The sequence below is a fragment of the Helobdella robusta genome (genome assembly GCF_000326865.2).
Source record: "Helobdella robusta unplaced genomic scaffold HELROscaffold_56, whole genome shotgun sequence".
Taxonomy (NCBI): domain Eukaryota; kingdom Metazoa; phylum Annelida; class Clitellata; order Rhynchobdellida; family Glossiphoniidae; genus Helobdella; species Helobdella robusta.
The window spans coordinates 359,298-370,350 of record NW_008705301.1 but is presented as its reverse complement, the minus strand read 5'-3'; the positions used below and the strand labels follow the sequence as shown (position 1 = coordinate 370,350).

Below are 11,053 nucleotides of genomic sequence, written 5' to 3'. Positions count from 1 at the left end.
CATCAACAACAACACATTCAACATCAACAACATCAGCAACAACAACACACTCAACATCAACATCAACAACATATACATAAAAAACACTAACCACTACCTCTACCACTACAATGGTTACAACAACAGCAACCGCAGCAACAATAATAGTAGCACAAACAACAACAACAACAACATCTGTCTCACACATCATTCCTTCAACCTCCCAACAACAATCCCATCACAAACCAGCCCAGCTTACATAATAGTCGAAATTCTCATAGCTATAGCTGCAGTCCTAGCTAACTTCTCAATCATCTTTCTCTTCATAAAAGTACGCCATCTACGTAGATCTACAGCTAATAGCTACATAACATCTCTAGCTATGGCTGACTTCTTAGTCGGTTTATTTGGCGTACCGTCGGCAATTTTAACCGAAATCGGCTTACCGACTAACTTTCGATTGTGTTTGATATCTACTTCGGTATTGCTTCTCATATGTACGGTATCCATCTTTTCACTGTTGATCGTCACACTAGATAGGTACATGGCCGTCTTGCACCCTTTCAAGTACCGCAGAGTTTATAGGCGGGGCTGGGTCAAAAAAATTGTCGTTGTGATTGGCTGGATGTTTGGGTGTCTTCTAGGGTGCTTTCCGCTCATTGGATGGAACTTAGGGGAACCCAAATATAAAAGGTTTTTTTTAATTATAAGAAAATAATTTATATAAATTATATTATTACTAAAGTTATTATTTTATAAGTATTTTTTAGAAATTAAAGATTTAATTTTTTAATGATGCGTACGTACATGGTAAAATGGTTATAGCATTAACAAGAAATAAGAATAAATTGAGCGGGCGGTAATCCATACAACAGTAATGATAAAAATTAACAATATTCCTGATAGATAGCCAACTACTTTTATGTTAATATAAATTATGATAATTAGGTAAATTTATGTTAATTTATTCAGGTGTTTCTTCGCGGAGGTCATCGATCCGGCCTACCTTGCTTTCCTCTTCTGGACGACAATTCTCCTTCCGTCATTCATCATGGCCTACGCCTACGTCCGGATCTATCTCGAAATTCGGAAACAGGTGAGAGGAGGATTGATAAAAGAGAGAGAGAGAGAGAGAGAGAGAGAGAGAGAGAGAGGGAGAGAGAGAGAGAGAGAAAGAGTGAGTGAGGGAGGGAGGAAGAAAAGAAAGAGAGAAAAGATAGATAGAGATCAATCAGGCGAAATCCAAAAATCATAAAAAGTAATTTTAAGAAACAAGAAAGAGAGAGAGAGAGAGAGAGAGAGATTTTAAAAAATGAAATAAATAGCTTAAAAAGGGGAAAAAATTAATAATTTCATCAGGCGATCGTTCAGATTAAGCAACCGCTGATGTGTAATGAAAGAATAAAATTTTCAAAAAATACACGTTCTCTCGTTCATTTGTTTCTATTTTAGTAATTTATGATTTTATCTCTACTTGCATATCGAATCGAAGAATTTATGTAATAAGTCATCGAATCTTTTTTATCTTTATTTTAAAATACGTTAATTGTTATAAACAAGATACTTTTCAAAATTTAAAATTTGCCACACACGCACGCACACACACACACACACACACACACACACACACACACACACACACATGAATATACGTATATACACAAACACACACATTACACACACGCGCGCACACACACACAATGTACAGATGAATAAAGATTTGTATCGGAAGCTTTCATCAATGTACTCAGCCAGCAATATCAGAAGACCCTCCACACAGCTTATTCTGAAGCAGCAGCAACAGCAGCCACGGCAGCAGCTGCGACAACAACTGCCCAGCAGACCGTCCATCTCCTTCCTTTCTCCAGATTCGCCGAGTTCACGCTGGAGGTCAGAGTTCAAGGTGAGTTCAAGATCAAAAAAAATTATTTTTCTAAGATTAAAGTTCATTCAAGTTTCAAAATAACATAACACCACCGATATAACCATCCATATAACCACCACCTAAGCAGATTTTCCGAAGTCTGGCACTAATCGTGACCACCTTCCTCCTCTCTTGGTTGCCTCTCTACCTAACCAACACCGTATCCCTACACTGCCCCTGTTGTTCGAAGCCTAAGAACATGCTCCTATTCTTTATTTGTCTCTCCCACTTAAATTCCGTCTGGAATCCGCTGATGTATGCGTGGGGTACTAAGGAGTATCGCCAGGCATTTGGGAAATTTTTCTCCAGAGACTGCCGCCAGAGACTGGCGAGGGTATCATCGGCGGATTGTCGCGAGAACTTGGCGAGGGTACTTCTCATGGAAAATTGTCGCCGAACCTCGGCGAGAGTTTCTTCAGAGAAGTATAGCCGGAGCTCTGCTGAAGAAGACAGCAGTTATTTTTTGGTAGCGAAATGTTGCTGCTTTTGTAGCGAAAATAATAACATTAATAACAATAATGACACTAATAAGAACAATAACAACAACAACAAAAATAATAATAATAATAATAATAACGTGACCAACTACAATAAGAACATTGCGAACAGCAGCAACAACAACAACACTAATGATAATAATAATAATAATAAAAATAAAAGTAACAATAATAATAAAAATAATAACAATAATGATAAGATGTTTTATATAGAGAACGATGATTCAGATGAGGCCGACCTTAATGATGATGTTTGCGTCGGTATAGAAATCTGATACAATAATAACAACAACAACAACAACAATAATAATAATAATAACATTAACAATAAGAATATTTATATTAATTATTCATATTAAACGAACGAACGAATAACAATTTTTTTATGTGATAATGATCGTCTTCTTTTTAACTTGGCGTCTTGAAATCACACAAACATACACACACACACACACACACACAAACGTACATACACATACATACACACACGTACACAAACATACACATAAAGAGTTACACACACACACATACATACATACATACAAACACAAATATATCTATCAACGCCAATATTATTCCATGGAAAAAAACACTGTTGATTACGCTCTATTTATATTCTATAATTTATTAAGATTATTATTGTTATTATTAATAATGGTGTAGTTATTTTTATTATTATCATTTTTTTATTATTTTATTTTATTATTTACATTGTTTTTGGTACTAACTTTTAGCAAGGCCTGTAAGAATTGAAAATAAAACCAAACACAAGATGTTTATTCATTTTCTCATCCACCCATCCATTCAACTATCCGTCCATCAATCAAGCCATCCATTAATCAATAAACCATGAAAAAAAGTCGAAATATGGAGATGGAAATGTGAGAAAATTTCGGTGGATGATCTTTCAGAAGCTTCTGGTCGGAACTGGAACGACAGTTTCGGCAAAAAAAAGTTTGATCAAAGAGACCTTAAAATGACGAGATGAATGTTAAAAGATGTCCAGCTCTTTGAAATCAGTTAAGTTTTATTTACTGTTGCCAAAAATTCAGCTGAAATCGGCTAAGTTTTACTGTTGCCAAAAATTCAGCTGCAGCATAAATATCATGTGCCAATTCTTTCATTTATTATCAGTTTCTATCTTTTTCTACCGTACGAAGACAGCCATTCAAGGTGAGCGGATTTGAGAAAAAAAATTAAATCAACGATTGCTATTGATTTTTTTCTATTGTTATTCTTATTATCATGAAGATTTTGTATAATTTGGAGAAAATTAAAAATGTTTTATACAAAACCATAATTGAAGTTCCCGACAACAGAAAGAGGCTGAATATCATTAATTTATTTCAATCTAAAAATGTATACATATACATACGTAGCATAAATTAATATTTGTTAAAACTGAGGAAATTAATCATAAAATAAGCAACAAATATTTGAATGAATGATTGAATGAATGATTGAATGGGCCAATGAATGAATGATTGAATGGGCCAATGAATGTATGTATGTATGTATGAATGAGTGAATGAATGTATGAATCAATGAATGGATGGGTGAATTAATGAATATATATATGGTGTCAGTATGCCATCATTAAAAAATAACAATAATATATATATAACTATTAAACCAACACTCAACATCAATATATCCCATGTATAATAAAAATACATACATATATATATATATATATATATATATATATATATATATATATATATATATATATATATATGCAAACTTCTTTAGAAGTTAATTAATGCAAAATGGGCAAACAATTTCAATGAAATTTGCATTTCTGAAAACCTCGTTCCTAAATATATATATATATATATATATATATATATATATATATATATATATATATATATATATATATATGATTGTGTGTGTGTGTGTTTGTATTTCTGTATGTATGTGTGACCTACATCACATTCATTAACATCCATACATATACATATATATATATATATATATATAAACCAAGGCACAAAGCAAAAACTAATTATGTGGACATATATACATGTACTAGCTTCGGCTGTACATATACTAAATGAATATACACAAGTCCTTATAGGGCAGGGGTCAGTAGGGTCATTTGGTATGGGGTCAGGGTTCAGGGTACTTCAGAAACCGAGCTTTACTGAAAAGGCTTACTCAGCTAGAAGACGAAAAACGTTAAAAATTTGTTGATTGTTTTGAAAAAATATCTGGTGCGCGAGATTCTGTTGGCTCATCATCGGAGAGTTTTTATGACGTTAAGAGTAAGTATTAGAGAGCCAGGTCTTGTATATACAAATAAATTATATATGTATATGTGTGCGTGTATGTGTGCGTGTATGTGTGTGTGCGCATGTGAGTTTGTGTGTGTTTGTGTGTGTTGTGTGTGTGTGTAACTAAGCCTAAACATAAAACAATAAAAATTTGTTTTTTTATTTAATTATTAATTTAATTTATTTAATGGTATTTACAATCTTAACGTTAAAAGCTATAAGATATCTCGTTAACAAACTTAATAATAATAATAATAATTAATTAATAATTAATATTACTATTATTAATATACCTCCATTATCACAATATCGTTATCAACAACATCAATAACAACAATAACAATAATAATAATAACAATAATATTAAATAATAAACTTTATCAATAAAAAATTATACTCGAACTCAAATCGAAAAACACGTGAAGAAGCTTACGTATGTAATGTAATGTTATGTAATATTGTAATGCATTGTAACGAAATGTAATATATTATAATGTATTTTATATAAATGTAATATAATACGATGTAATTTGATGTAATGTATTGTAAAGTAATGAAATTTAATTTAATCTTGTGTATAAAATCTTCTCGCCTACCATTACAAAAGGAGATGATAAATGATTAAAACGATGATTGGTTGGAAAGACAATGATGATGGTGACAATAATAACAATAATAATAATATAAGGATAATAATTAATAATAATAATAATAATAATAATAATAATAATAATAATAATAATAATAATAATGATGATGATGATGATGATGATGGTGAAGATTTGGATGACCGTTAAACTAGAAATAATTATAACATGATTGTGTCTGAAGGTAATAAACCACCATCATCATAACTATCATCATCATAACCATCATCGTCATCATAATCATCATCATCATCATCATAACCATCATCATAACCATCATCATAAACATCATAACCATCATCATCATAAGCCTAAGCGGGTGGTTTCAATAATGAGATGATGATGACGACGACGACGACGATGATGATGATGATGAGGGGGTTGGTAGTTGGAGAGATGTAGAGTTAGTGAGAGCACGAGCCGTAGATGATGATGAGGATGATGATGAAGAAGAAGACGAAGTGGTTGCAGATGGTACTGATGATGATGACGGAAGTAGTGATGATGATGACGGAAGCAGTGATGATGACGACGACGACGACGATGATGATGAAATAGGAATGGGCGGTTGAGATGACGTTGACGATAGATTATGATGAGATGATGATGACGATGGTGGGTGGTGGGGTGATGATGATGGTGATGATGAGGAAGCCTGGAGTAGGGGTAGTGGATGGTTTCTTCTTTGCGGTATCGGTGGCGGCTGATTGGGCAGATTGTTGTTGCTTTCGCAACTTCTGCAAATTATTATTTTTCATATTATTATTATTATTAGTAGTAGTTGTAGTAAGTGGTAGTAGTAGTAGTAGTAGTAGTAGTAGAAGTAGTAGTAGTAGTAGTAGTAGTAGTTCAACTTCTACAATTAACCCCAACACAAATTCGACGTTTAACATCAGCATTAGCATCGTAACCATCATCATCATCATCATCATCATCATCATCATCATCATCCTAAACATCACTAACATTATATGATTAACCGTTGCCGTACTCCTATTGGACAGAGCTGAGAGTGCTGATAACGATTAAAACAATCATTATTATTATTACTATTATATTATAATTATAATATATTATAATTATAATTATTATTAATACTCACGAAGGTTCATGGATTTATTCCTAAGTACCGATGTATTCCCTGTGGAGTTTAATGGAGATGGTTAATAATGACTGGAATGACATGGGCATGGTAAAAATTGAAATATACTAATATAAAATAATTATTTATAATAATAATAATAATGAATAATAATAATAATAGTAAAACAAAATCGGATCTAATTGAAATGCCAAGTGATGTACGGTACTGTTACTGACTGTTGCATATGGTGCTATCATCCATCGTCTCACGAACGTTTGACCTGCTACTAAAATTATTATTATTGTTGTTGTTGTTGACGTCATCAGTTATTGGCGGGGGAGGGGCTCTTCTGCGAATAAAAAATATTATCGCAATTATAACAACAACGGATCACCCTTTCAGCCGACCAATCAAATCAAGTCATCCAAATCGGCCGGCCAATCAAATCGATCCATCCAAATCAGCCGGTCAATCAAATCAACAAGCCGTTCGAATCAGCCAACAAATCACAAATCAAAGCATCAAGCCAGCCAGCCAATCGGAGTGCAGACCTTGCGGTAACAGGCGAATGATTGGGAGAAGCAGCTGGGCTTGGCTGTCTAGCTGGTATCATTGGTGGAACCAAATCCCTACAGCCACCAGTAGCAGTGGCATTATTATTATTATTATTATTTTTATTATTATTATTATTAGTACTAGTAGTAGTACTAGTAGTAGTAGTGGTAGTAGTAGTAGTTGGCGTATTTGCTTTACTGATACTAATATTAACGTTCGAAGCACTCTTGCTATTATTATTAATACTAACACAATTATTCATAACATTAACATGAATAATAAAATTATTATTATTGTTATTATTCTCGTTGTTATTATTAATGTATTTATGCCTGAAATGATTGAAGGAGCCCAGTATCGTATTGGAACGCTTTGGCGACAGTGACTTGGAAGCTGCTGCTGCTGCTGCTGATGATGGTGGCGACGAAGACGACGACAACGACGACGATGGTTGTGATAATGATAACGACGATGACGACGACGATGATGATGATGATTGTTGTTGTTGTGGCGGTGATGATGACGATGATAGTTGGGGATTATTTCTACTCAAAAGGATTGAAGCTATGTCGAACTTCGGCGCTGCCGTCTGTGATGATGATGATGACGACGAAGATAATAATAGTAACAAAAATAAAAACAATAATATAATAAACAACAGAAGTAATAAAAAAAACCAAACCGATCTAGAATGCCCGGCCCCTACAGAATCATCATCATGACCGCCACCAGTGCTATCGTTATCAGGAGCATCGCCATGCGGTGGCGATGATGACGATAAGGGCGAGAGCGATGACGTCAGAGATTTCGGGGGGTTGAAAGGGTCGACCACAATTTTCTGGGTGCCTTTGATCTCGGAACGACAGAACGGGCAGAGTCCGCTCTGGGCCTGCGATTGTGATGATGATGATGATGACGATGGTGATGATTGTGATGTTGGTATTGATGATGATTGTAATGGATGGTGACGACAGTGATGATAACTGATGGCTGATTCCGCAAAACACTCCTTTGTAAGACTACAAAATTTTTAATTTCTCCCAATTCATTTTCGACCAGTCTGTTTTCCCGAACTATTAATTAATTTCCCCCAGCCAGCCAACAGAAGACAGACAGAAAGAGAGACAGAGAGACAGACAGACAGACAGAAAGAGAGACAGACAGACAGACAGACCTGCCAGTGAGTCAGGCATGGGCGACACATGAGGTGGCCGCAGGGTTCGATCTTGACATTCTTGTCGTTCTCGGCACAGATTTTGCACAGTTGAAAGGTCGAGCCCATCTCGCAATATAACTCATACTGCTCTTCCGAGATCTGAGTGAGTGAGTGAGTGAATGAGTGAATAAGTGAATGGATGAATGAATGAATGGATGGATGAATGAATGAATGGATGAATGAACGAACGAACGAACGAACGAGCGAACGAATGAATGGATGAATGAATGGATGGATGAATGGATGGATGAATGAATGGATGGATGAATGAAGGAGTGAGAGATCGCCACCTTAATGTGATCGCCGTGCGCATCTTCAACAAGTTGTTGTATGTTCGGGTTGTGTGCCTGGCCGGCTGGATAGAGATAACTGCGTGTGGGTGAGTTTCATTCATTCACCCTCATCAATTCATTCATTCATTCATTCATTCATTCATTCATTCATCCATTCAATTTTTCATCAATTCTTTTACTCATTCACTCTCTCTATCCCCTTTAACTCATCCAACTAACTATTTTTCCTTCTGTCCATCAATGAGGGCCTGACCGAGACTTTTGTTCTGGGGTATGGTCTGCAGGATCTCGTTGTTCTTCGTTACGTAACCAATGGCCCACTGGCCCAGGCGGGTGCAACTCAGGCGAAACACGTAGCTGTTTGGTGATTGGTCAGTCGGTTGGTTGATCGATCGATTAGCTGATTGGTTGGTTGATTGGCTGATTGGTTGGTTGGTTGAGTGACTGAGTTGGTGATTGAGAGAGAAAGAGAGAGAATGGGTGAATGAATGAGAAGGTCGGTGAATGAATTATGCAGACACAAGCTCAACAAAAAACACAAATCCAGAGATAGATCCAATAACAAACAGACACAGACATTAACAGAGACCTGCCAGGTTTGTCCTTGAACTTTGCAAGCATAGCCTTGACCTCGTCGTAGGTCATGAAGGCCACGTAGCCAGGGTGAGACACTGCCAGAACATTCCAATTGCAGAGCAGGGTCCGCCATGGTTGGAAGAGTCTGACGACAATAATGTTGATGATGATGAACATGACGATGATGACGACGATAATGATGTGGAGAAATACAAAACTCCACACACACACACACACACACACGCACGCACACGCACACACACACCGACCTAGTAAATATATCAAACTCAAATATGGATATATGCTCATCGCAGGAGAGGTCTAGCGTAGTCTTCAAGGCATCTGACTCCTTACTCGTTCCAACCTTGTGCACCTGGTTGAATGCCAACTTGAACTCTTTCCACGTCACCAGAGTTCTGTGGTGGTGATGATAATAACAGCCTGACGACCAATCACAAACAGCCAAACTGACACCAAAAAACAATCAATAAAAAAAAACGCTTATCACAACCACCAGCCAATCAAAAAGCATCCACGCCGTCCGCCGGTCAACCAATCAAAACCAGGCAACATTCAGCCAATCGGAAACCTCTTTTTAAAGACAGACTTCCACCAATCAGAAGCGTCGTTCTTCGTAATTCTGTACTGATTATCGGCATAGAGGCCACTGGGAAATAAGGCCTTCAACTCGGCGAGCATGTGTGAAAAGATCAGCGAGAATCTCGTCAGCAGATTCCTGAGTGAATTATTACAAAAAATATATTATGACAATAATAATTATAGTAAGAATTATTAATATATAATATAAATAATTATTATGAATTATGATTCCTGAGTGAATTATTACGAAAATATATTATGACAATAATAATTATAGTAAGAATTATCAATATATAATATAAATAATTATTATGAATTATGATTCCTGAGTGAATTATTACGAAAATATATTATGACAAAAATAATTATAGTAAGAATTATCAATATATAATATAAATAATTATTATGAATTATGATTCCTGAGTGAATTATTACGAAAATATATTATGACAATAATAATTATAGTAAGAATTAGTTTAAACTGAGTGATGCAAAATCAATTTGAAAATCACACTCAGCAAGTAGCATGTTTAAGCGTCTGGTTAGTGTTTGCTCAACAGGACAGATGATATAAACTATGATATATAACATGATATATAACATGATATACTGTAACCCTTACAATGATATATAACATGATATATTGTAACCCTTACAATGATATATAACATGATATATTGTAACCCTTACAATGATATATAACATGATATATTGTAACCCTTACAATGATATATAACATGATATACTGTAACCCTTACAATGATATATAACATGATATATTGTAACCCTTACAATGATATATAACATGATATATTGTAACCCTTACAATGATATATAACATGATATATTGTAACCCTTACAATGATATATAACATGATATACTGTAACCCTTACAATGATATATAACATGATATATTGTAACCCTTACAATGATATATAACATGATATACTGTAACCCTTACAATGATATATATTTTATTTATTTTTATTTATTTATTTATTACGGAGACCAGAAGCGCAAAGGCTTATATGGCCACCAAGAAAAAACAACATCAAATCAAACAATAAAACGAAATCAAAAATTAACATGAGCCAAAGAAAATTAAAATTAATGTTCATTCCAAGAAAAATAACTAACAAAATTATAAGTTAAATGAAAAACAACAAAACCCTTAATGAAAAAAAATTCACCATAACAATCATAAATAATATAATTTAAAGGATAATAATTAAATAGTTCATCTATCCATCCATCCATCCATCTAAGAATTCATTCATTCATTCATTTATTCATTCATCCATTTAAATATTCTTTCCTTCAGTCGATCACTCAACACATCACCAAAACAACATTGCTGAAATTGCTTGTGTGCCAACAATTTCATACATGTAACCTATGCATCCAT

At 34.5% G+C, this 11,053-nt stretch overlaps 2 protein-coding genes across 2 annotated transcripts; one reads left to right on the top strand and one right to left on the bottom strand.

Annotated features, from left to right (window-relative positions):
- Positions 1-238: 238 nt before the first annotated feature.
- Positions 239-2,195, top strand: HELRODRAFT_142066 (hypothetical protein; the record flags this gene model as incomplete). The annotated part of the gene is made up of 3 exons (XM_009028520.1): positions 239-672; positions 952-1,156; positions 1,989-2,195. Coding segments are annotated over 3 exons (846 nt in total), but the record flags the coding sequence as incomplete, so codon positions are not given.
- A 4,250-nt stretch (positions 2,196-6,445) lies between these two features.
- HELRODRAFT_179710 (hypothetical protein) lies at positions 6,446-9,746 on the bottom strand (the record flags this gene model as incomplete). The annotated part of the gene is made up of 8 exons (XM_009028519.1): positions 6,446-6,464; positions 6,959-7,114; positions 7,640-7,851; positions 8,469-8,547; positions 8,691-8,810; positions 9,061-9,192; positions 9,317-9,463; positions 9,637-9,746. 8 exons carry the CDS (start codon positions 9,744-9,746, stop codon positions 6,446-6,448), a joined length of 975 nt encoding a protein of 324 aa, XP_009026767.1.
- Positions 9,747-11,053: the final 1,307 nt, after the last annotated feature.